Raw genomic sequence first — 27,613 nt, forward strand, 5'->3', positions numbered from 1 at the left:
TCTCTACCACCGGGGAATCAGAATTGTGGACACACACACACACACAGCCTAAATCGTCCGAAGGTATCACCCTTTTCTTCCAAAATGCCAGTGAGGGAGCGACACCAGCATATGAAGCAAATAGACTGAACAATTTGGCGTTGCTGACAGTGTTGTGAATGTGTTTCCGGCTGTGGAATGCTCGCGTGAGACACAGCACAGCGACGTTATTTAGCATGTCCAAAAGTACAGTCTCCAAAAAAAATTGTTCTGCTCCTGCTTATTTGCATTCCTAGTCACTGCAGTAGAAGTGAGTGTACTTATGTGCTTCCTGCGCCTCATGGGTGGCAGTGCATGAAATTAATGTTTCTTCATTAAGCGGAGGGTTCTTGGCGTGTGATTGCATGGCAGGGCCGCCGCATGTGGGAAAAGCAAAGGGGTGGTTCAGTGGAACCCCCCGCAGAATGCGCTGCCCCGGCGTGATTTTGTGCATGCGCTCGGTTTTCGCTGCTTTTTGTACATGGCGCTGCGCAGAAAATGAGCCACGTGCTCATGTGTTCCCTCTAACAATGTACCCACCTGAACATATATCAGAAAATGAAATGCCCTATAAGCCTTGCCAGTAAATGTACTGTTTATTGCTCATCTGTGTAGCCATTAGACAAACACTTTGTTAGGTGATTCATACCACACTAGCTAATCCTGTTCCAAAACGCCTGTGTCTGCAATTAACTCGATAGGTTTAGCGACAGCTTTAGTGACTGATGCAAAATTTAGGGTTCATTCACACTTGCGAGTCGCAGAGGTCGTGCGACCCTTCTGGTCACAAAGCGACAGTCGCATTGGTCGAATAGCGACGGTTGCAGGCCAGTCACACACTGCTTGATTTTCCAGCCTTGCGACTACGAGTTGCAAACCACTAAACCAATCAGCGACGCCCCAGAAGGAGCGCACAGGACTTTGTGCATCCGGTTGTAATTGCCGTTGGCAAAAACGAAACTGGCTCGAGGAGGAAAAACCGAGTACTCCACCGAGGTCCTCCTGAATGCAGTGGAGTACCCATTTCTGAATGACAAGAGGCATGCGGATTTCAATAACAGATCATTGAGAAGATATTCGGCTTATCTCGTAAGTACCACACACTTTTGAGAAATTCATTTTGAGAGACTGGCAAGAGCAGAACTTGCATGGTGGAAGAAGCAACATCTTGTCAGACAATTTCATTGCTTGGAATTACTTTTAGAACACACCGAGCTCGAATGCGGGAGACGCAGTCGCAGCAGAGAACACGCCCGCAAACGTGAGCGGCGTCCTTCCCGAGAGTTCTCGTTTCGAACGAGAAAGCAACCCGCAGGTCGCCGAGGTGGCCCTTACCATAGAGTTTCATACAATAATTATTAGAGGGAACTCTGGCGCTGCAGTTGTTGTACCACCATGGGAATGATGGGAAGCACATGGATTTGTATGATCTTTGTGCTTGTGGATTTAGACGTTCTCTTGGCTTTCTATATTATGCTATATGAATCTTATTGTCGTAAATTTCAGTGCAATATATACTCTTCGAAGTGCAGAAGACGCCGTGAACACGTACAATTGCTATTGCAACGAGTGAGTTTGTCCAGGTGGCCAAATCGAAACGCTCCAAGCATCTGAAGGCACTGGCATGCCCGCAATAAATTCATAAGGGCATTTCATTCACTTGATACATGCGTTCATGGCTTAATGGTTTCATTATCAGGCTTCTGTGCTAGAGTTCCTGTGTTCGAATCCTGCTGTCGGACAATTTTAATGATGTTTATTTAATTATGTATAGCGCAGTACATTAACAATGTACTGTGTAATACATAATTAAATAAAGATAATTAATATTGTCCGACGGCAGGGTTCGAACACAGGAACTCTAACAGAGAAGCCTGATATTGAAACCATTAAGCCACATTGTTGAAACTATCGAGTTTACAAAATCACAAAGCCATTTGAAGCCAAAAGGACGAAGTTTAGGCAAATCCATGTACTTCCCATAATTCCTATGACAGTACAACCGCTTTCATTGGAGCTCCCGTAGACACTAGCGCCAGAGTTCCCTCTAGTAATTGTTGTATGAACCTCTATGGCCCTTGCAAGAGTGAATGTCGGAGTTGTCGATCCGCTGCCTGGTCGCAGGCGACTGACTGTCGCACGACCTCTGCGACTCGCAAGTGTGAATGCGCCCTTAGCGTCTTTTCTGTCTCAGTTCACCGACACGTACCAAAAATTTATGACAGCACTGGGTACGAGTGGAACCATATAATTTATCCGCACGTCACATAACAAATATTAATTAAAGCAAAAGAAAGGGGGGGGGGGAATTTAGTAGCGCGCTTTGCTTCGCTCGAATCAGTACTGAGGATGATGGTGCTTTGCACAACGCATTCAGACACGAAACTAAGAGAGCGAATGTGCACTTGACTGAAAGCCGTCACAGCGCGACGCATGAACAAAACGTCGCCGCCGATTTCGTGCCTCGTCATTAACGCTTGACGCTGGGTGACGAGCTGCTTTCCGCTTGCTGGGGCTGCTGTCGCTGCTCGATTTTATCAATGGCATCGAGCTCGCGCTGTCTGCGCACATCAAAAACGATCTTGTCAAATTTCGCGACCCGCTTCTGTACGCTGCTAGGCGGCGCCGCTCGGCGCCGAGGCGTAATCTTCGGGCTGCAGCTGGTGTCCGGGCCTTCGTCGTCGTCGAAGTCGAACTCGTTCGGTTCGGACGTCTTAGTCTGGTTCTCTTCCACGGCGCGTCGCTCCGCTCCTTCCGACTCGTTCGAATGGACGCTCGGAGAACGCCGGCCCGGGCAACGCCATTCGAGCTCGAGCGTACCTTTTTCAACCAAAGTTGTGTATAAACGAATGATATCCTCGGGAATGGGCTCCCAGCTTCGACCGCCATGATCATCGCGCTGCGACAGGTATTTCTCATCGTCGCTGCACTCTACTTTCCAGTCCTCGTCCACTGCGTTCATAGACATTGTTCCCGTCGTGACACGATGGAATATTGCGACACACCTGTTGACACAAACATCTAAAGCATCTAGGACGCATGTAAATGGTTGCCAGTCACAGCAGCCACAGTACTGCGAGCTAGAATTCCAGCTATTATAGCTCTTATTCCGCAATTCTAGCTCACCGCACTTGTATAAAGCGCCATAGCGAAGCCATTGCCGCATGAAAAATGGGCAATGGCGAGTTGTTATCGCGCATTTTCGTACACTATGTGAAATATTACTCCCAATAAAACTCAATAATTTGCATAACATAAATACATTTTGTACTAAATATGTGTATTCAGATTTATTTTGTTTAAATATGTGTTTCTTATAGTATGTATTATACGTGACTAAACGTTTGATGGGAAGAGATCAACGGCTGATACAAGTTCTTTGCATCAATGGCTGAAGTGGGTTTGGTCAGCGACGGCGGATGGCTGATGACGCTGGAGAGGAAACTTTGGATCCCCGAGTTCAAGTAAGGTGACTCGCGATTGAAGCGCTTGATTAAGTCGCCAAGTGTCAGAATTTCTTTCTGTGTAGTTAAATTATGCTGATAACTCGCTGCCTGGTGAATCTTGCGCTGTCTTTGTAAAGTTTGTAAACAGTGTTGTGATCGTGGTAGGTATTCCTGACGATCCGCAGTTCTCTTTCTCTGCTTTGTAAGTTGAAAGCAATTGCGCTGGCATGACAGTGCGCAAATTTCTTGAGGTGGTGTACGATTTGCTTGCATTGACGTTGGCGATATGTTGAGGCGTCATTTTTAGAATTGGTACTTTCACATCGGAGGACACTGATGAATGTAACCTCGTTGACCTTTCGGTCAGTGTTCTGCTTTCCTAATCTTGCTAGTACCCGAGCGCATGCGAATACCTCACCTGACCTGCTTCGCAAGGTGTAGCAGCAACGCATCGATTTTGTTTTTGGCGGTCGCTACTAGCGCTTCCGAAAATAGACTTGGGCGCACGACTCGAGGAAGTGATCGATGCTATATATACAGCATACGTGAGGAAATCTCAAATTTGTGCGCTTTGATCAATCTCTGCTGTTTTCCGCGTACGTTATAACAGTGCTCGCGCGAAGATGCGTCTTGGAACGCGCGGAAACCCAAGGCTGCGCGTTGCGTAAACAGGATTCCGCGAATCAAGCGTGCGTAGTCGGCCACCTATTACTCAGCTGCAAAGATATTGCACGAGAAGCGCGCGTGAGCAATTGCGCACTCTTTCGGGGTTTGGCGCCTGCGTCATCGAGACGGGCTTGTGTGCGAATGCCTACCGAAACGAAGCGAAACCGCTTCGCTGAAGGTTAAGACGGCACGGCATTCAGATTGTCGACTGCCGCGAGCATCTGTGCGTAATTGCGGCTTCCGGCTTGTGGGCGACGAAGGACGCTTGCTTTATTATTATTTCTTGTCTCTTTATTCTGTGCACAAATGTCACCCAAGGCTGCGCTCAGCTGCTCGCGCCTGTTGCAGACCGTAAGGGAATCCAGCCGTGAGAATCTCCTGGCGTTGTTATTTTTCATGTGGCGCGTGACATGCAAGAATTCGTAGCGTTCGCATGCTGGCCTTTGCGCGCGCAGAGATAGGTCTTTCGTCTTTAAATGTTTCGCAGGCAATGCAAACGTAACTCTGGGAGCTTGCTTTCGAAGAAAGACATTTCGCTGCGCAATATACTCGTGTGCTTGGTTACCTGTGCTCTCAATACAGACCCAAGTGTTTTCTAATAAAGCTGAGCTCTTTCGGCACTTTGTAAATATTTCCAGCTTCAGTGCCAGCATTGCAGTCATGATCTCTGTAGAAGGTGGCATTCATATCATTGTTAAATGTTGTGCACCTGTACTTGGTGGTGGAAGAATGGAGGAAAAGGCGTAGGGATGGGACAAACAGAGTGTACAAATGGAGCACCATAAGGCTTTTGTTTATTTTTTGACATGAAGCAACAGCCTTTCATGTGCAAAAAGCATAACAACATAGCCTCACCTGAGCACTGCTGAAAAGTGGAGATTGAGCTGGTGCCGACTCAGCCAAGGCTAGTGCACGCTTGATGTTACACCAGGAAAGCTCGTCATCTGGGCAAAACTTGTTGTTGTGGACCTTATCATTAAAGCCTGAATGGAAAAATGAAGCCCCTACAGCTACCATGCCTCGCTTAGGATAATTTCTTGCTGTCTTCCCGTTAGAGAAACCTCGATTATTTTACATATGAAAATAGAATTTTCATGTGTAAATAGCTTAATTTTGCAATCAGAATGTAAAAAAAAAATACATATTTTTAAATAAAACTGATTTTTTGACCTGCATCTCCCCTCAAGGTATTAATAAACATTAATTGAAAGTTTTAGCTTAGACGCACAAATATTACTACTGGTATGTTATCACCACATCAAGGCTAGCCAGTAGCTGTCAGTGCTAATGTCATCTTATCAAGCTCTCTTTGACAGAGATAATACATAGCTGCTACATAGATGGTCAGCTGTGCCCTGCCCATCTCCTGGTTTGAATCTTTTATCACTGGTGGCAATCTCAATGTAGTTACTTTTGTCTACCTTCACTTAGAGCAGGGACACAGTGAATAAAATGTCACTGTATTTCAGTTAACACAGCTGCCTGAGATGGTGCCACTAACACTGCAAACCTTAACTTTGTGGGGATACAGTTGATCGTGATAAATTAAACAATGAGAAGTTTAAATTCCAGGTAATTAAATGAAAGCTCCAATTTTGGGGGGCTCGCTACATCTGCAATGCAGTTTGAAGATGGTATTCAAATAAGACTAGGTTAATTCAAATTTCTTGGCTTCCCACCAAACCAAGAGGAGAGAAAAAAAATTGAGACAACATTCATAAGGCACGAGTAGCTGAAATGTGCTAGTGTTTAGTTGTTCAGGCTGCATTGCGTTTTGATGAGCACCAGTGCGAAGCGGTACCACTTGGCCGAACTCATGTTCATGGCTATAATATATTGGATGGGCATTGCAAACATGCGTTGACCACTTGCCCGAATTCGTGTTCGTGGGTAGAACATATCGGATGTGCATTTCAAACGTGCATTGACCTCTTGCCCGAAGCGGCATTTGTGGCTATAATATATTGGTCGTGCATTGTGCAGCAACAAGACAATAACTAGCTTCTGTTTCACACACTTTATATAAAGTCATTTTGTGTTTGCTGTTTTTAGTGCATTTTACTTAACTGTGGATTATTGAAAATCTGTGATCCCTAGGAGTTTCAATAAATGCAAGTTGGCTGTACCTCTTACTGAATTGCTAATATTAAGAGGTAGTTTAAAGGCATGTATGTGAATAGCTTACTCATGGTTTTACAGCGTTGAACGTTTGTGGCACATTTCTTGCAGTACCAGCTCTGGTGCTAGACTTGTAGAGAGTACTTAGTGTTTTATTTTAGATGTAAATTAAAATGTAAAGCCAGAAAGTAGGCTTAAACAGCAATGAGGTGTCTAATACAGCAAAAAGCACTGCTGCGGTCTGTTGCAAAGAAGGCAGAACACTTCCCATGTTTCTGCCAGAAGACAGTGCAAGGACAGCGAGCCTATTGCCATTCTCACAACAGCCAGCTTATTTATTACTTATCATGTTGCAGGTTCACAATTAGCAAAATGCTCTAAAGGCAGCTTCCCTGCAAAGCTGCTTTCTATCCATGCCATCTCATCTACCGATTTGTGCATTTATTTCAAGAATAAGACGGGGAACTGCATCTGACCCCTATTTCTTGTTGGTCAGACCAAGGAAGAGTAGTGACTGCCTGGAATAGATGGCCTGAGTTTATAGGGGTGTGACTCTCGAATGGGAACAGTTCTTCCTGCCTTTTCATTGTGGAGAAACGGCAAGGGGAACTAGAATGGCATTTAATTTCTTGATTAGTTCTGAGAAAGAAAAAAGAAAAATATGCACAAGGTTGAGAGGTACATTCTAGCTTTGCATCATGCCAGTGCCTCCGTGGTCATAATTTCCATCATGCATCATAAGGCCACCATTATGCTGTACTTTGCCACAAGTATCTAATTTGCTGGGAAGTTTTTTATGACTAGTAAACTTGAAGTGTGGAGGGAAAACAGGGGCGACAGGATGGACAAGTGTTAAGTGGTTTTTTAGTTCAGTGTGTTCAAAGCATCATATTTCAGGATCATGGCAGCTTTCTGCTAAAATGTTGTCTCTTTTGCGGATATTATCATTGCTATACCAGGGACCCATGCTTGTAAGCCTTTCAAAAGTAAAGGAAAAGGTGGCTTGTGATACAAGGCTCTACTTACGACCGCACGGTTGGCAGACGCGTCCTCAACATTCAGCATGACTTTGGGAAACAAAAATTTTTTCTTTCGTTTTTTCATTCTCACTACTTGTGGAGTATGTGCACAGGCATATATGTGGGACGTTCAAAGAAAAAAAAAAAGAAGTTGGGAAAAAAAATTCGCACTTTCTCACCTGCTTTACAATAAAAGTGCAGTTTTGACAGGAAGGACCACAACAAACCTTTCATAAAATGATCGTAGCGGGATCAACTAATAGTGGTGGTTGGCCACATTTTGATGGATGCAAAATTCAAAAGCGCTTATGTGTTTATGTTTGTGTTCACATTAAAGTGCTCCAGGCAGTAAAAATTAATCTGGAATCCCCCACTATGCCGTGCCTCATAATCATATTGTGTTCTTGGCACATAAGATCCCAAAATTTAATTTAAAACAGATAGGTAGTTCAAATGGATGACTCTGTCATAAAATTATAATAAATATTTGTGTCATTTCGCTTCACTCTTCATTACTTGATGTAGGACTGTTGTTTTTCTTTGAGTTTGCACAAACACATAGGGTGAATGTGGGTTCTTAAAAATCACATATTCAAGGCCTTGAAACAATACCTGGACTTTTTCTTTTAATGTGAAAAAAAATCCTCAAATTTTAAGTTTACATGTGGCTGATAGATTATTCTGAGTCAGTGGGAGGGATTTAGTCTTACTGATTTAATAATCAATAGTATGAAAAAAAAAATTGCTTCACTGGAAGACAAGTACAGTCGTACCTTAATATGACGAACACAGAGAGAATGAAGTAAATCTAAAATTTCCTTGGTTATGTTTTATCTCAGTGTGTATTATACTGCTATGACGAAACTGAAAATGCAAGATTCCACACAAATTGGTTATGTGAAAGCTAATATTCATTCTCTCGCAGCTCAAAGTATGTATGCGAGTAGCGGAAATGTAAAATACTCAGCGAGAGCAAATTGAAATGGCAAATCCTGGACACGCGTAGGTTTTTCTGTCGCTGGCTCGGCCGCCTTGCAGCAGGCAAGCCAGTGTGTTTAGACTGTGTGATCACACTGATCAATAGTTTCATATTAACGAGAGCACAAAATGTGTTTGTAATGCAGAGTTGTTCTCGTGTCGTGTATTGGCATGGCAAGCCGCCAACGAGTAATTGAAGTAGATTCTGCTGGCCTCTTGAAGGCATCACACTTGCGTCTCTTTCATATAGACCGGAGTTCCAATTTTTTTTTAGTTTATATTGATGTGTACATTCGTAATGAATATTTTATTTGACAAAGGTATCTTTGTGTCGAATGCAACTTCTTTATGCACACAAGGTCCAACTGTAGGTTCAATTTGTAGTTGGGTGAAATAAGTCGATGTATTGTTGCATGTGCTTGTGCTTGCTCATAAGTGAGCCTGTACTTCAGCCTATTTCAAGACAAAAGTACAGCCAGTGCCTGCAGCCCTGCACTAAATCTGTTTACAGCCACTGTGGTGTGGATGACATGTTATTCTTGCAACCTGCAAATGGCAGCTATCAACTGCTTGGCATGGAGGCTCCGTTTTGCCCAAGACAAAATTTCGAATAGCTGACAATGCTTAAAGATCACCTGAGACTGGACTATTTACTGCATTTAAAATGATCATCACTAGGAGTCTTCGCTTGTGGAATATATAGAACTTCTTTAAATTTGCAAGTCTTACATGGAATTGTTTGAAAGGAGTTCAGACAGCTCTGACAAGTATTTCTATGATCTCCTAAACCGTGCAATCTACACTGATCAAAGGGCAGTTTGGAGCATTTGTTGACCTTTAGTCATGGGCTGGGAATTATGGATAGAGGGTTCAGTGTGAACCACCACGTCTCTGTAGTGAACTTAAATTAACTCTTCTATATATCATAAAGCATATTGTATACGAGGTGGTCACTCGAACGTGGTGGCATACTAAATGTTCCTATCAGTAAAAAACTTAAGACGGCTGTGTCATCTGCAAGATACCATTATATGCCTTATAGAAATCGAATAGAAAGCAGTGACTTGAAAATATAAGCCAGATTAGGAAATGTAAAGACTGAAGAAAATGAACAGAAACTGGAAGCAGCTGTCACTGAATTGACAGCTACAGCAGACGCTTTTGTGGAGAAGGCAGAATGGATCAGTCACCCTACATCTGTCGAATCCAACAGCCTTGGAGAGACCACTAAAAGCAAGCCTCGAGAACTTTTAACATATGCATTCAGATTCATAAAACACAATGTCAGCTCCCATATGACACAATGAGAGCTTTCTCTTTGGATACGTTATCTTTCTTTGTACACTAAAGGTGCACTTCTGTGTTCAAAATAGTCTAATGGTAGTGGCTGTATAGAACCAGCAGCGTTCAACATGCTCCTTGAAAATGTGCAGACTCGTCCTTGAAAGTCTTTGAAATTGAATTTTCATTCTAAAAGCCAGCATCAAGCCTGATATGAAAGCAGGTTGTTTAGTTGTTGAAAGTTGTGTAAGTTGTTCACATAACTCGGGATTGTGGTACTTTGCAGCACTCTTGTTGGTGGCAGTGGTTATTGGTAGTCACTTAAAATGATTGTATACAGGCACTCATTCGACGAGTTTTTAAGAAATAAATTGCTTGAATTTTGTTGCAGCATAGCCATGCACAGTAAGCAGAGGAATATATGTTGACTCAGTGCTTGTAAGTGCAAAGTAAGCACTGCAGATTTCAGTTTTGGGCTTTGAATACTTCAGCAACCACATTTTCCTCTATGATCCACTGTTTATGGTACTCACCTGCGTATTGGCTCAGTGACTATGGCATTGTTATATTGAGCACAGGGTTATGGGATTCCCAGCCTTTGCAGCCACATTCTCATTGGGGATGCAATGAAAAAACATGCGGGCCGAACTTTGGGTGCACATTAAAGGCCACTAGCTGGTTAAAACTAATTTGGAATCCTCCACTGCAGCATATTTGATAGCCAGTGTGTTAATTGGGATGTTAAGCGTATTCATTCAGTAACCATTAAAAGACAACTACAATTTGAACCGCATTAAAAAGCCTAGCTTCAGATAGCGTAGCTACGTAGAAACCTGTGTACAAACTGTTACATTGGAAATACAAGTGGACACATCATAAAAAGCTCGCAAAAGTAGGAGTTTGGATATCACAATGGAGAGAGAGAAAGAGAGAGAGAGAGAAGTAAGGACAGAGAGAGAAAACTCACTGCCATCATCACTCTCTAAAAATTACACAGAACTAAAACACTGAAAACCAGCACAGGTTTCTTAGCATGACCTCTGAGATTAGGCAGAGTATGTTAAATATCTTGGCTACGATGTGCTGAAACTTGCATCACATTTGCTAACCACCTGCATGTATTGTCTGCGTAGGTGATATTTAAAGCCTGTGAATAAAAATTTTAGACAACTAACAATTCTGAAGCCTTGCCACCATTGCTTCAATAGTATGTACTACTCATTTGTAATCAGGTTAGCTAAAGTGAAGCATCGTTGCTGTTGGCCTTTAAGCTGGTGGCAGAAGAGCAACATTCGTTTGCATGGCTTGCTAATTCTGTAACTTTTGTTATCTTTGTGGCAATCAGGCATTGTTGGCGTATCGTACCGATAACAGTGGTGCCGGCAAATCTGATAGGCGTTGCTTCAAGCCTCTTGGAAGTGGCTGGCCATCCCATAGGCCATATGCTTCCTGTTTGCCTTGCACTTGAATAAGCGAGCATATTCTCGATACCAGTAGCAGATAGGGTTCGACGCTTTCCCTGGACAAGACAGTTGTTCTACTGCTGTTGCAGCTATGGCAGTGCCTCACATCAAGGCCGCTTTTCTCATGCAGATCCAGCTGGAGAAATTGAATACCTGCACAGATGAAATCAACCGGCTAGAAGTTGAATTAGATGTAAGTAACACTGCTTAGTTCTGTGACAAGGGCTGAGCATTTCTTCTACCTTTGCTAGTTTTGTGTGCTACATCCCGTGGTACTATCATCTGACAGCTGTACTCTGTTCAGGACTGAGGTACATCATATGATAACACTTTCATGATGTATTTTGCCTTTATAAAGTGAAAAGCCAGACTTGGTTGTAAAGCTTCATTTATCTTTCCTCATTTATTGCTTAATTTTAACCTGTGGCAAGCAGCCTCACTATATAAGATGCCTTTGCCGCAACAAAGGTTTTCGTTATGGAAAATGCATTTCCTGCCAGGTATCAGTTGTGTACCACTGACCAAAGTAATTGAGCACATGGTGGGGTATGTGACTGGAACTGTGCAAGTTTTTATGCTGGTGTTATGCCATATCTGCGGAATTGCTTTCTGCTTTTGTGTCACCTTATCAAGGATATCCTTGTTAAAGAATAGCTACTAGAGAGGTGATAAAGTGGCAGTAGGCAGCTATTGTGATTGTGCCATGTGACTGCTCTCTGTCCAGGCTTGTATTCCTTCTGGGGCTTTTTGTTTGAGTTTGCCAATGTCATTGGTTGATGATGTTGCTTTCTTACAATCTCTTCATTGCTGTTGAGTGAATGTTGTTTTCCATTTCTCCTTTTTTGTTTTTTGTCTCGGGGCTTAAGAGACAATTTTTTTCATAGGTAGCAAACCTTGTGTTAGTGGTAAAAGCTGTGGACAAGCAAAGAATGACATGACACATCCTCTCTTCACTAGGCTTGTCCTCTGCTAGCACAACATTTAATCTTAGCCGTAGCCGACTAAATCAATAGCCAATTTTATTTTCACGTATATCAGTGAAACATTAACACATTTTTACACAGGTGAAACCCACAACTCGTTGAGTTGTGAGAGAGGGACTCATATAAATAATACAGTAACTATAAAAGGTCAATAAGAAGTAGGGAACATTGTTATTATAGCAATAAAACGGCAAAACATTTCATTATTCCAACTGCAATTCCTGAATTGCAAGAATATAGAATAATTAAATACTGGTCACTAAGGTTGCCTTTATATTTGTGGCAAGGAAAAGCTACTCTTCCAGTTTTGTTTTAATGGAATTCATAACCTTTTTGTTTGTTATGTTCTGACAGAATGAATTCCATAGTTTAGAAGCGCTATAAATGAAGAAAAATGCTCTGTAGTTAGTTTGAAAAGCTGTGGGCTTTAAATTGAGCTGATGATGGACAATATGATGCTGTGGTCTTATGGCTGTTATAGCGCATGATGTTGTGAAGCGTGTTAACCATTAGGTTGATTTCTGAATGTTCAGCGATTTGCCTTACTGGTAGAATGTTTAGTAAAGAAAAAGTGAAAAGGATAGAGTCACACCTATCTAGAAACAGGATAATACGTAGGGCAGCGTTTTGGGCAATCTGCAGAGAAAGTAATGTGGAAGGTTAAGGTGAAGTGCACGCAGCAATGGCTTAAATTATGTGACAATGGATGAAGTAGTAATAAAGGGCTCGTAGAGTTTTGAGAGAGAAAATATGCCGCGATTTGTTTAGTATCAGCATGTCTTTATCTACCTTTTTACACAATTTCTCTATGTGTCGGTTCCATGATAGCTTGCTGTCTAAGTAGCTTGCTGTTTAACGTTACACCAGGAAACTTAGTCATATCATAAGAAGCCCACAAACAAAGACACCAAGGACTGCATAGGAGAAATTAAATGTACTTATTAATTGAAGAAGAAAATGATAAATTAATGAAAATGAAAGTGGATCAAAAAACAACTGGCTGCAGGTGGAGCATGAACCCACATCTTTGCATTACGCGTGCGATGCTCTTACCAACTGAACTACCGCGGTGCAGTTTTCCCATCCACTTTCTGGAGTTTATCTACTTGTCTGAGTTTATCTATGTTTATCTACTAGAACTAAACCTGTGAGTGTTAGGCAGCGCCGCACCTCGCATCCTTGACGGCAGATGTGGAATATCCTTTTTTGTCGCAGGCGTCACATGTACATGATCTTTTTGGGTGAAGGCAACTGGTTAATAAACCCACACATGCTACCCGAAGGCATCAATGCTGCTGGATTTGAGGCCCCACTATGTAATAAACGAGAAGAAAGGAAACCTAGGGCCCGATTTTTATGAGTCATATCATAAGAAGCAAACAAACAAAGAAGCCAAAGACTGCATAGGGGAAATTACATGTGCTTATTAATTGAATTAAAGACATTATAAATTAATAAAAATGGAAGTAGAAGAAGAAACAACTGGCTATAGGTGGGGCATGAACCCATGTCTTCGCATCATGCGTGGATTTATTAACCAGTTGCCCTCACCCAAAAAGATCATGTACACATGATGCCTGCAACAAGAAAGGATGTTCTGCATCTGCTGTCAAGGCCGTGAGGTGTGGCGCTGGCTAACACTCCCAGGTTTAGTTCCAGTAGATAAACATCAGTACTCCAGAAAGTGGATGGGAAAACGGCACCGTGGTAGCTCAGCTGGTAAGGGCATTGCGCGTATAATGTGAATACGTGTGTTCGTGCTCCACCTGCGGTCAGTTGTTTTTTCATCCACTTTAATTTTCGTTAACTTATAATTTCTTTAATTGAATGAATAAGTACATGTAATTTTGCCTATGCAGTTCTTGGTGTCTTTGTTTGTTGGCTTCTTATGATATGACTAATAAAAATCGGGTCCTCAGTTTCCTTTCTTCTCGTTCACCAGGAAGCCTGGTTACGTGGACGCGGTGTGACAATTCATTGTTCAATCGTGAGGTGTGTCTGAAATTAAGATGCATGTCCTTCACATAAAAGTGCACGTAAATACTTTTGCAGTCGTTAGAGACTAATTTGTTTTCTGAAAGCCACAAATAAATAGCTCAGTCGTTCAGTCTTTCTTCTTACAGCTGTTGTCCAGTCCATTGCACACAAAAGAATAATGGTGGGATGCCTTAGTCAAGGAATTTGGTGATGAACAGGCTTTTTGATAGACTCATTATCCGGATTGTTCCAGCTAGTTATTCACTTTCTTTAAGCAATTTCAAGTGTAATTTTAAATAAAAGGTTAAACCTAGTGCCCTTTCCAGGCAGTTGGAGACTTATAGAGGGCACTGCTTTTCTCTTTGAGGGGTGGCAGGGAAGTCCTAAATATAGTCCGTTATATACAATTATAAACGCAAACAATATGTTTATTTAGACTGATAAGATTGTGCTCTTAGAAGTCTTATCAGCATTTGTCTTGTGTCAACAAAGCATCTTAGTCGTGTAGAAAATTACCGATGAAAATGGCACAATTAAATTTTTAGTGAATGGAGAAGACGTATCACCTTGTGTACAAATTTCCCAGTGCTGCTAGAAACATTCCACCGCATTGAGAATCTTGGAGGCCACACTGTCTCAACCTTAGAGGGCTCCTCACCAGGTCTGGCCATCTTGAGCTGACAAGCGCAGAGCATACATTTGCGCAATAATGATCATGTCTGCAAAGTATTACAACGCTGCGCGCCGCGGAAAGATCTGAAATTTCAAACAGAATGCTGTATTTCCTTCTCCTCGCGGCCGCCGCGCTCCAAGCCAGAGGATGACGTACTCGTGCGCCTGCGCCTGCGTACTGGTGTCCGCAGTGTGACGTCGTTTGTGGTGACACATGACATCGAAAATTATTTAAGACAACATCTGTTATCTGTGCGACCTGTTACTTGAATTGGCAAATTGAAGTTTAGAGAAATAATAAAACACACAAACAGAATGTCTGCGTGTTTTTGTTTTACTTTACACCGAAGCAAGAGAGATGTACTTCCGCTTCGTCTACTTGTTCCCCCTGGTCGTGCGGTCACGTGCGCAGGTGCTGAAACTGTGTAATTTTCTACTGTGTTCCAGCGTGTGATCATGCTCTGCCATCTGTTTGTTCTGCCTCAGTATTCGTGTAGGACTGAACTATACCACTAGTCATGTTTCCTTATGCACAGCGTGCAAAATCGTGCGCTGCGTGAACGAGACAGCTCGTGCGCGACGCCATCAGCAGAAGCCCGTAGCGCCAAAAAAAAAAAAAAAAAGGGAGAAGAAAAAAAAATGAAGGCAGGGCCTTTGACGTATGCGTCACGCAATCCTTGAAGTCCGATATGGGAGAGCGCAGGGAAGGAATTTTGTTTGCGGAGGCTAGACGGGGCAAGTGGAGAGAGTGTTTTGCTTGGCAGTGGAGCCCGCTTGCTGAAATCATGGGTTCGCGGCACTGAAATATTTCTATCTCGACTATTAATGAGCCGATTTTAAAAATTTTTCGGCGGAATGCTCCCTAGAGGACACGTAGCAACTTCCAGTGTATAACCAAAATTTGCCATGGGGTCTGGTGAGGTGCCCTTTAACAAGTTAAAGGGTTGTCAAAGAGATTGAACAGGCTTGAAAACCATGCCAGAAGAGTGTTATTAACGTGCAGCATAAGTGGCACCATATTTAAACTTAATTTGATGTTTTTTATTGTCAGTGGTTGACTACTATATTAACAATTCATAACCAGGACGACATGTCTGCTGGAGCTGGTTCCTTATTTCTGATGTGGGGGTGCCTCATTTCTTGCATGCTTAAGGCATTTTGTGCATTGCTTTCATCCACAGCAGTGCATTTGAAAGATATTTTAGAGAACACTGCTGAAAAAGCTTGACTTAATTTTTATCACCTTTAACCTTGCTAGTCCATCTCATAGTGTGTCACATATACGCAAATTTGGGACTGCAGGATGCCAACTCTGCCTTTCGAGCAACTCTCAGTGAGTCTAGTCACAAGCTGCGCATTTTGTCAAAGAAGCTTGGAAAGTCCATTGAAGCAGCACGACCATACTATGAAGCCAAAGAATATGCACAGAAGGTAAGTAGTTTTTCATCAATTTATTTCTAACCAGTACATTTGGAGCTTGTCGAAGGTAAGCTTGAAGATAGATTTCTATGAAGTATTGTACTACAGAAACTGATAGCTGTAGCTGAATCAGATTGCACTTCATAGTGCATTAGAATTCTTGATAACATTTCAATAATATATATACATTGTCATTGAAAATGCCTGTATTTAAATGTTTAAATGCTGACACTGTTGGACCTAAAATATTGAATTTGGGTATGCTGGATCTTACTGCACAGCTTATGGCATTTTATGGCATATGACTTTGACATTTAATGCGTCTTTTGTGTGCCAAGATGACAAAGCAGTTGTGTATCAAATAAAAGGACGAGGTGTTTGCAATATTCCACACATTTCGGCACCATGAAGTGCTCAGGAAACTGGTGTCTTCTTAAAATCACATTGCTGGGCTCAATTATCTAAGGCCTGGGATGCATCTTTTTGCTATGACATGGTTACCTTGTCTTCTCTTTCTTGGCTCATTGCTGGGGAAAGGATGAAAGGAGCAAGACTGCCCTGTGCAGCTTCCCGATACTATCAAGAGACATGCCGTAATGGATTGAACATTGAACAGAAACAAACAGAAGGTCATTGCTACTTTGCCTAACAGTTCTTTTGGAGTGGCTTCTCTACCATATAATTGTTTCCATTGAATAGCTGTTAATGGTTCATTACATGGTATTTGGGTTCATTACATGGTTTGTGTATGCAATTAGTAGGACTGCCTTTGAAAATAGGCACATTATGCTGCCTGTGAAAATGCACAGGATGGAAGAATATTAGGTTGCAGGAATGTGCTGGCATTAAAATTGTACCCCCAAATCTTTTTTTCCCTTTCATTTACTCATAACTGCTAACAAAATTTTACAAAGACGTGCTGAAAAGCAGTGCAGCAATCACAGTTTTTGTAGTGGGCCGGAACATTGCAACTTTAGTTTTCTATCCATGCATGATTGTAGAACCTGTGGTGTGGTAGCTTAGTTACTATAGTGCTGCACTACTAAGCACGAGGTCACAGGATCAAATCCCGGCTGCTGTGGCCGCATTTCGATAAGGGCGAAAATGCAAAAATGTCTGTGTCCCGTGCATTGTCGGCATGTTAAAGATCCTTCCTTTGGTGGTCAAAATTAATTCATAGTCGCCCAATACGGCATGCCTCATAATCAAATTGTGGTTTTGGCATGTAAAACCCCAGAATTCGATTCAATTCAGTGTTTGTAGAGGATTATTAGGCAGTAATGGAGAGGTGGTGCAGAGATTCACTGTGTAGCGCTCTGTAAGCATTAACACATGTGCTAGACCTACGGGTTCTTTGTTTTTCAAACTGTGACTTTAACAGACCATGTTTTGTAGCATATCAATCTTCTTGTCACTTTTCATCACACTTGATGTGTCGAGCTGTGGCTGCACCTTCATCCTGAAAATATGGAAGTTGGGGTGCAAACATTTCTGGTGCGTGCAGGCACAGCTGGAGTGCCAGCGGGCGGCTGTGCAGTACCAGCGGGCATCGGAGGTGCACCAGGCAGCCAAGGAAACAATTTCGCTGGCGGAACAGCGCTTTCTTAGCAATCAGACACAGTGGGAGTTTGACAATGCCTGGCAGGAGATGCTCAACCACGCTACCATGAAGGTATGTGTGCAGCATGCACTGACTCGCGTGTCCGTGAAAACGTTTCTCTGAGGAAGTACAGATGCTATGTGAGGAACTAAATTAGACTGAGTATCCAGTTGCAGAAACTGACAACTCAATTTTCTAATGAACAGTGTGATGTCCAACAATAGGGTCATGTGCTTACTGTTATCTTGTACTTGCTTAAGTTTGCAGTTTGTCTCAGGAAGCCATTAAAAGCAAAGAAAATGCGGGATAGTCTTGGTGTTAAGTGGAATGGGGTAATTAATAGCTTGCCCGTTTGTGCTGACTAAACCTGACTGTAATAGCTCTGTGTTCTATAAGCTATGAGGTGGCTGCCTTTCTCTCTGGATATTATTTATGTACATATTGGGTGCCTTATTCATTCTTGAATGTTATTAAGCACCACTCCAGAACATTGTGAGTCTCTTCTTTTGTCAGCCTCTTTGACTTATTCCATTTTTGAGTCCCGCCCTAGCAGACAGCCAGAGCAAACTTATTTGTACGCTGCACAAGACATCAAGTGAAGGATAGGGCCATAGCTCATCTTGTCCTTTTCTATATTATGATATTGTAGCACTCATGCAGATCCTTAATGGTTCATTAGTTTATTGTTCATGCTCTCATGTATGTGCGTGAACAAAAGTATATGGGCCACAGGCTTATAGAAAAAACTGAATTTTTTTTTTTGTAATTCAGATGCACAAACTGAGATTGTCTAGTGCACTGGAATGCTCACAATGCCAAGTTTGGATTGGAGTCCTGAATTTCAAGTTACATTCATAGGTGGAGAAGACAATCGGCTTTATTGCGGAATTCCTGGTCCATGTACTTTTGCTCAGGGGAGTAACTTGCTTGCAACGCACCAGCACATGACTTTGGGTATTGCTTGATGCAGCTTATCCAGGTTATAGTGACTGATGGCATTTATGGAGCTGGTGTCCTGACATTTGTCTGCTAGGTGATGGAAGCAGAAGCGATGAGGCTTGATAGTGAAAGGGAGCACCGCAGACGGGCAGCTTCGTTCACTGAAGCAGAACATAAGGTCCACTCACTCGAGCGAAGATTGAAGAAAGACATAGCCAAGTCTAGGTGAGTTGGCACTATGTCCTGTGCAATTTTGCATGTACAATAACTGAGGCTGTACCATCTTATTGCCATTTCTAATGGCCTGTGCTGAAATCGCTAAAGTGTATCACAACATGTCAGTGCAGGCAAGCAAGCTAGTTGGTATGTTGATTCGGATGGGATTACAGTTACAGTGGAAAGCGCAAAATACTAGGTGAAGGAGACATTAGTTGATGTTCGGCGCTTGTTTCTTTGCACTTGGAGTGTTGCCATGCAAAAGAACAGTAGAGTTCTTGGTGCTTGATATTATTTGTTTTCGAAAGTGGGATTGTCACAACAGACCTCTTCATTTTGCTTTTTACTAGCTTGGTTCACAAATCACGAGACCATGGTAGTGTGTTGATGTTGGTTGTGAAGTGTTTCTGTGCCAGTTTCTTTTTTAACAGAATAGTATTTTAAAGGGCTGGGTTCGCATAGGTAGCCTTATGTCAGTGACCCTGTGCTAGGGTGGCTAGAGCTGTGAAGAGCACAGCGCATTTCCCTTGTCCAGACTTGTCTCCTTGCACACTCCCTCTGCTAGGTCAAGATAGGGCATTGTGATTGAGGGTGCCGGGGACTAGTCATCAGTCGAGGTAAGCAAGAGACAGACAGACAGAAACTTTATTTACATCATTAAAATACGAGGCCATAGACAAAAAAACCTTTCGCGGGCTTGACGAAAGTCTACGCCCCTAGAAAACTTGGCTTATATGAGCATAGATAATAAATACAAAGTAGCCATTTATACAGCGACAACAAAACATTTATACAGCAATACAAAGAAAAGCATATTACGACTTGCTCTCTGGGGTTGATTTACATGCGAAAGCAAACAAAAATCACTCTTCTGCAGGGCAAAGTCATTGCATGAATTTGATAGAGAGGGTAGTCGATAAGAAATCATTTGTCGACCATAATTTGTACGTGTTTTTGGTATAAACCAATCACCAGCGGCGCGGGAATCGTATGTGTGCATTTTATGTTTCAAGTTAGATAGCTTAACAAGAAAGGCATTTTGCTCAGTGCTAAATTTACATCTTTTAAGCAGCATATTGTTGTACTATTCTGTTATGGGTATTATGTTATTTGTGCTTCAAAAGTAAGTTTGAAGGGGGAATCGAACACGGTACTGGCAATGCTGCGTACAGCCCATTTTTTGGATTGTGTATAGTTTTTTAGGGTTGGAAAAAGAAGTCGTGCCCCATACCAGAAAACAGTAGTTAATGACGGAGTAAAACACCGAGTAATATCATAGTTTGTTGATACACTGCGGAAATAAATTTCTGAATTTCGAAAGGATCCCTACAGTTCTTGAAATTTTTACTGCAACAGAATCAATATGATCATTCCACTGCAGGTGTTCCTCAAAGAGAACACCTAAGCTCTTTACACGAGGTACAGTTTCTATAACGTAAGATACTATTTGAAAAACAGTAGCATGAAATTCAATAATGTTGTTCCGAGGTCTAAACAATACAGCTTTTGTTTTATTAGTATTGATAGGGAGCGAATTACATAGGGACCGTTGATGTAATAAGCATAAACAATCATCAGCTTGGTTTCGAATGTCCGACACTCATGCTCCTCTAAAATATAGGCTCGTATCGTCTGCACATATAACGAAAGTAAGTTTATCGTTAATGTTAACAATGTCATTAACATATAGTATAAGTTAAATAGTAGTGGGCCTAATATGCTACCCTGAGGAACACCTGCGGGAATAGCTTTATTGTCCGAGTATTGATCATTGATGACTACCTGTTGATGACGGGATGTTAAACAGGATCTTATGAGGTTAAGGAACACACCCTGGAAACCATATACACGAAGTTTGGCAAGTAATGTATAGTGGTTAATCCTATTGAATGCTTTAGAAAAGTCCAACTATATGCCCAATGCTAATTTCTTTTGATCAAAACAATTTAGAATAAGTTCTTTTTTAGTTAAAAGCACCGTTTCGGTGGAATGGGATCTTTGAAAACCATGCTGGCTGAGCATTATCAAGTGATGTTTTTCACAAAAATTTGATATTCGTACATGTATTATTTTTTCTTGACACTTTGAAAATATTGGAAGTATAGATATTGGACGGTAATTTGCTAAATTATTTCTATCTCCACGTTTATAAATTACCGTCACTCTAGCATTTTGCATATTCTTGGGAAAAATACCATTTTTGAAACAGCAATTAAATATATGAGCTAAGATAGGGCTGAGAATATAAATAGCACGCTTAAAAGTGAGAATCTGAAAATCACATATTGGGACGCATTCTATTTGTGTAAAAATAGCAACGAAGAGAATGATAAAACCAGAGTCATTCACACTTTGCGATTCCATGTGTTTTTGGAAAGCTCCCTGTGTTAGTGTACTTAACTATTAAGGATGCCATCTACCCCCCCCCCCCCCCCCCCCAAAATAAGAATGCTGAGCAATGATGCTTTTGCCTGCCTGCAATTTGTTGTACAAATCGTCAAGGAAGTGTCCCCTTCCATGCTCCGTCATGCAGCAAGCAATTTGCAAATTGGGAGTGGGCTATCCTAAGGGTTCACAGAGCACACATAACAAGAAGCAGCATGGTTGGTTGGAACCCCAAATGTGTCAACACCAGTCTGCTCAGAGGGTTGAATAAAAAAATTTGAGGACACCTAAGCACGTAAGAGTTGTGAATGCGAAAGCATTAATGTCCAGTTAAACGCCACTGAGCTGTCCTTCGAGTTATGAACTCCTCGCGGGCAAGCAAGTGCGTTGAGACGCTTGATGCGTGTTGATTTGGCAGGCGGGAGAGTGCATGGGCAAGGAACACACGGGTAACACGGGCTTCCGAAAGTGATGTTTTCAAGACATAGGCTTCCGAGAGTGTCTCGGCGATGTCCTCTCCCCTCGCGCAACGCCTGGCACACTACTGCAGCAGCAGGTGTAACCTTTTGGCAATTGTGCTCTGTTGAGGCAAGCTCATGACATGGCGTTGCAGCCAATGGGAATTCGTCGAGGCGTGCTCATGACGTGGCATCGCATCGAATGGGAATTCACCTGCAGTTACGACACACGCTGGCTTTTTTGCTCAATCGGCCATTTGATGCTTTCACATCAGTAAGTCAAAACTGACATTGATGTATCGTTTGCAGCTATATTGGAACAGCATGAAAAATGGGGGGGCGGTGGTAAACTTGTACTTTAGCAGACATAGGTAAAGAAAGGCAGTGGAGATATTTGAATGCTGTTACATCATGTTGCTTTGCACTGCAATATGACTGCATGATTTGTGCGTGCATGTAGGATTTGTACATTGGAAGGCACTAGAGGCTAACATTAAATGAGGCTTAAGTGACAGGTTAGAGCTCCAGAATGTCCAAAGTGTCACTTTCATAAAGCGCAAAATCTTTTGTTACTGAGAGAATTACATAAACAGGAAAGGTTTACCTGTATCATTCGGAAAATGGAACCAGCTCCTGATGTCCCATGTCTTCAGTCATAGTTTTCTCAATGACTAAATTATCTCTTGAAACAGAAAAAAATGGCGAAAAATTTTGAGGACTACAATCATTTTAGCTAGACCTAAATTTCCCTCGAGTGTCATACCATCCATGATTTTTACATTACAATCTCTTATGTAGTAGCTTATCTTGTTAAGTAGGCTGTATCATTTTATTTTTAAGTGACAAGTAATATACTCTCACACTGAATTACTGAATATGACAGCACAAGGGCATGTTTCCCTCTCCGTGTTTGCCAGTGTATGCGGCACCTTACTATTCATCCGTAGGCTTAAGTTTTGGGGTGAGCACTGTTACCACACAGCTGTTCCATGATCACCTGTTGCAGTTTCAAGTAACTGTGAGCATAAGAGCTGTTCTGTTTTTTTTTCCCTGTTCGGATTTCATTACAGCATTTCAGTGCACATTCTTCTTGCATTGGGAACATGAAGCATGCAGAAATCTCTTTTCTCTGGTTTTGGATGCACGCTTATGCGGCATTCACATTATGTGTGGAAGTTGTGACGTTGTTTTGCTCAATTTCTGGTTTTCAGGTTATACTTTGAAAAGAAGGCTGCCTTCCAGCAGAAACTCCAGGTACAGATATGCTATAGGTTCTCTACGTGCAAGTTGCAAAGCATCTTATGGCATCTTCTGATGGTCGTTCTTGAGAGCTATAAAGCGTTCCCAAAAGGCCGATCTTGTTCATATGGCTGAAAAGAGGCACTCCGGCTCCAGATCAGAGCTCTGTGTTTCAGTCCACATTGCTGTTGAAGCAATGGAGAATCTAGTCTGGTTACCGGTCACGTGACCTTACCCGTTTTTGTGGTTTTCACTGCTTGCGTTGGTGCAGGTTGGCGACATTGGTACTGCCTGCCTTAACTTTGTTTGCTTTAATCGCAACTTTGTCTTTTTTCGCCAGCAGTGGCAACATCTGCTGCATTACCAGAAGTTCCCCTCAGCTTTTGCTTCCTTTCCTCTCACTGCTCTGAAAAGTAGCCAGCTGTTCAGGTGGCACAAGATGTCTCCGTCTTGTGCCCAGAGTGCCTCAGGAGTCAGTCCGCTTGGATTCTTAGAATCAGCGAAACCATCCGAAGATGCCATTAAAGTGAAGCACAGCACTTGCATTGCCTGTACTAGTTCTTTTGTTTCTAATTTTGACGTGTAAATATCTCTTCACTTCAGTTAGAGTGCCTACTTGAATGTATGAACAGTTAAAACCTGAAAAGGAACCTATCTAAGTTTGCAGTTCATTTTAATATCTAGCTTAATGTGGCATGAAAGTAGGATCAAAGATTCTGTTTCACACCATTTGTCAACCAACACAGCTTGCAAAATATGGATATGTGTTTGATACTACTCATCTGCTTTGAACATACCAGGAACTCAACTCAGCTGATGTGAATTGGATTAATAGCCACATGCATCTAATTTCCTTTCTGCATATGATCAAAAAGTTCAGCTAGTGTTGATTAGGACCTTGAGATCTGTCCAAGGCACACTAAAAGGTGCACCTTGGCACCTTACTACGCTCTAAATGCACAATTTAGAGCCTGATATGACACAGTTCAAGCAGCCTTTGTGGACCTAGTTCTGTTCTTTGCAGTGACATATCAGATTACACTCTGTAGTTCAGTTAATTCTATTAGAATAGAATTTGAGCCATGGTGTTTCAGCTGAGGCACCCCCATTCTAGGAGGGGGCATGAATTGCAAAAACGTTTTGTGTACAATGCTTTAGTTGCACAATAAAATACCCCAGCTAACAAAATTAGTTGTTCATTATGCACTACACGATCCCTCTAAACCACTGTGCACCTTCAGGTCGCATAATCTTATGATTAATTTTTTTTTTCTAACTCAAAGCACACTGATGACTGTTTCATGACTGCTATTTTTCGGACTGACTTGACAGGAAATCAAGAGCCAGGTGGAAGTGTTGCGCAAAGCGGTAATACAGTCCAAGCAGGCATACACAGACGCCCTGCACAGCCTGGAACAGATTTCTACAGAGATCCATGAGCGGCGCAAAGCGCACTTGCCAACTCGAGAGCCAGGTGTCGGTGCTGAGCACAAGCCGCCATCAGTGCCAGGTGGAGATGCCAAGTCTGGGGACCCAGGTTTGTTATTCTATGAGCCTATGACTATTGCAGAAATTCAGGTGGCCGCATTATATTGAAGTGAAACACAAAACCTGAACATAAATTGTCATGTATTTCGGCCTTTACTTCACCCAGCAGATTTACCCATCTGGATATAATATCTATTTCTTTTTTTTTTTCTTCTTATGCGCAAGTGTACATTCCCCCATCTGTGAAATCAACAAGATTTTTTTTTTTTTTTACGTGATACTCCAGACCTTTTTGGTCGTAGCAGGAAGGGCAAATTCAAAGAAGGAATACAATGCATTGTACAAACAACAATGTTCACATATGTTAAGATGCATGCATGTAGATATAAAATACTTCCAAATACCGTATTTACTTGCATAATGATCGCACCCCTGAATTTTGTCGTCAAAATTCATTCAATTTTTTTTCTTTCTCATGTAATGATCGCACCCCAAACATGCCGGAGCGATTTATGTCATGTGCCAAGTCTAGCTAATGATGGTCACGCTTACCATCTGTCAAATGCTGTCAAATGCTGTCAAATGCTATGTGAACGACCCTTAAAGACATACCAAGTGGTCTGCACGCACCAAACATTCTTAAGCAGATGCCCCATTTCATTCCTTTCGTCACTTTCTGCACTTCCGTGACAAAAAAAAGCTACAACCAAACTTGCCTTGACTTTATTATTTGTAGGCTTTATGATGGTTGTGGTCAACAACAACAACAACAAAAAAGGCGCCTTTCGATTCTTCTCGTCTGCACTCGTGGGCACACAGCAAATCGCGAGTGGCAACGATAGTAGCCACATTTACACTGATATGTTAGAAGTGTACCTTATTCATACGCCAACGCTTGCAAAACAGCTAGATATTCGCCCAGCCTTACGGGAAATGTGCCGTATTAGGATAGTAGTGAAGACAAATGGCCACAGTTTCCGCAGCATACCCGCCATGTGTTTCTATGTCACTGGCAGCTAAGCACGCCCATCTCTGTTTCTGTCCCCTCAAAGTGGTCATGGCTACGTTATTCTGTAAAGCAGTGATTTGGGCTTGTTGGTAAGACATCGTGAGGCTTATAGTGCATAGAAAAGACAAAAACAAAAGGGAGACGTGATGCACACACAGGCGCTAACTTGCAACAATCTTTATTTCGAGCAAGGGACCCATACATATATACAACTTTTTCGCGTACATCATACATGCGCTGTTTGCAAAAATTCCTTACACACCATTGCACAGGTACGATAACTCTTTGCGGGAAAGGGCAATCGATGGTTTTGACACACAGTTCTCCCCAAGCCTATCAATCATTTCTGCTTCTATAATTTCGTGAGTTATCCTACCTCGGGCTCTTCCCACAATGGAGCAGTCTCTGTATGCTGGAGCACACGTTGAGTGGTCACCATCATCCATCCTGGCAACAGCGCACCTGCAATGCCTGCAGTGAGCGTCAAGGAACCTACCCCGCTTTTCTGCTACATTATACCGGTGTTCCTTTAAACACTCGTTGAGGCACCTTCCGCTTTCCCCATGTAGTTCTTCCCACACCTTAAAGGAAGGTTGTAAATAACTGCTTTCACACATTGAACAAACAGTTCCTGGTGTTTCTTTTTGCACGTGCACTTTCAGAGAGGCCTGGTCTGGTTAGTCTGCACAGACATTGCAATGTTGTAGACGCTGAAAACACAACCCTAACATTTGCACGTTGACCTAATTTCTTTAAACGGTGCGATAGGCCGTGGATATATGGGATGACAGCAACGCTCCTCTTATCTACACAAGGCAGGCTGGCAGAATTCTTTGATAGCTTCGACTTGAGCAGACCCTCAGCAACGCTAATAAGTACATGTGTAGGGTAACCTGCCAATTGAAGATGGAGGATCTGATCTGAGCTTTCGGTCATTAGCTCCGGGCATAACTTACATAATGTGTTTGAAACAAAATTTTCACTTTACGAACTTGGAGTACTTGCCAGCTAGAAAGCCACATAGAGTTTCACAATATAGTTACTTGATGGAACTCTGGTACTAGTGTGTACTGGAGCTGTGCAAGCGGGACAGTGGGTGCTGCCCATCATGGCAGTGATGGGTAGTGCATGGATTTGCCTAAACTTTGTTCTTTTGGCTTTGAACGGCTTCGTGACTTTGTAAACTTGTAATTTTCGACAAAGTAATGTGTAATAAATAATTAAATTACCATTTTAAATTGTCCCATGGCAGGATTCAAACAGAGGACCTTTAGCACAGAAGCCCGATAATGAAACCATTATACCACGGACGGATGCATTGACAAGTGGCACAGAATGTCATTACGAATTTCTCATGGGCAAGCCATTGCATTGAGACACTTGGCACATTTCAGTTTGGCCACCTCAACAGGCTGAACTGCTGTAATTGGGAGTGATTGTGCATGTTTGCATAGTTTCCTGCCCTTAGAAAAATGCTCTGAAATTTAGGATATGAAGGCAGATAAAGCATAATAAACAAACCCACAGAAACATCTGAGTCCACAAGCACTAAGATCAAACAAGTCCATGTACCACCCTTCATTCTCATGGTCGCTGTACAATTGCAGAGCCAGAGTTCCCTCTCGTAATTGTGGTGGGAAGCTCTATTTAAAAAAACAAAAACTTATGGAAAGCAGTGAGCAGCTGATTTGTGTTTCACACACGGAAAAGAAAAAGTGTGCACACATGTTTGAGCCTATCTGACACACAGGCCGTCTGTGACAAAAAAAAAAAGAAAAAGTAATGAGGCAAGAGAGTTTTCACTGCCGCAAGCAAAAAACTTGCTTACATTGATTTGGCTGAGTATGGTATTAAGACCTGCTGGCAGGTGCTGTGCTGATATGTTTCTCACTCAAGACAATGTGAACCTACAGTGATTTGCAGATCTTCTTTTCTTGTGGAGTGACGTAGCTCGCAGACAGCAACAAGTAATTATAATCATATCCACGTTCATAGTGGCTAGCAGCATAACGGGGTCTGAAGTTGCATCGGCACCGATGCGCACATGATGTAGTTTTTGCAGCGCTCACAAGTGGACGAAGGATGAAGGTTTGCGCAGGTTGTGAAGGATGATGCACAGTTTGTGTGGTTCCACGCTGTCGCACATTTAGACTTTTTCTTTATAGTGAGTCCACATTGGCCCCACAAAACTGTCCATGTAAAAAGGGAAGAAATTAGGGGCTTCTAACTTTTACCATCA

General features: G+C 42.2%; 2 protein-coding genes across 3 annotated transcripts in view; one reads left to right on the forward strand and one right to left on the reverse strand.

The window, feature by feature from the left end:
• Positions 1-2,488: 2,488 nt before the first annotated feature.
• On the reverse strand, positions 2,489-2,986 carry LOC142570389 (PAXIP1-associated glutamate-rich protein 1-like). Its single transcript, XM_075678777.1, has one exon. The coding sequence runs from the start codon at positions 2,984-2,986 to the stop codon at positions 2,489-2,491; it is 498 nt and encodes a 165-aa protein (XP_075534892.1).
• A 354-nt stretch (positions 2,987-3,340) lies between these two features.
• Positions 3,341-27,613, forward strand: part of LOC142572425 (SH3 domain-binding protein 5 homolog) — a 34,306-nt gene continuing 10,033 nt past the window's right edge. For both annotated transcript variants that reach the window (XM_075681527.1, XM_075681528.1), the window contains exons 1-7: positions 3,341-3,482; positions 11,120-11,182; positions 15,924-16,052; positions 17,545-17,712; positions 18,674-18,804; positions 22,850-22,892; positions 24,210-24,414. In XM_075681527.1, the coding sequence (XP_075537642.1) occupies positions 3,438-3,482; positions 11,120-11,182; positions 15,924-16,052; positions 17,545-17,712; positions 18,674-18,804; positions 22,850-22,892; positions 24,210-24,414 (784 nt within the window). In that variant the 5' untranslated portion in view covers positions 3,341-3,437. The remainder of the gene's footprint in view (positions 3,483-11,119; positions 11,183-15,923; positions 16,053-17,544; positions 17,713-18,673; positions 18,805-22,849; positions 22,893-24,209; positions 24,415-27,613) is intronic.

Source organism: Dermacentor variabilis, chromosome 2, assembly GCF_050947875.1.
Source record: "Dermacentor variabilis isolate Ectoservices chromosome 2, ASM5094787v1, whole genome shotgun sequence".
Taxonomy (NCBI): domain Eukaryota; kingdom Metazoa; phylum Arthropoda; class Arachnida; order Ixodida; family Ixodidae; genus Dermacentor; species Dermacentor variabilis.

Coding starts and splice junctions, on each gene's coding strand:
- LOC142570389 (XM_075678777.1), bottom strand. CDS start 2,986: ATGTCTATGAACGCAGTGGACGAGGACTGGAAAGTAGAGTGCAGCGAC.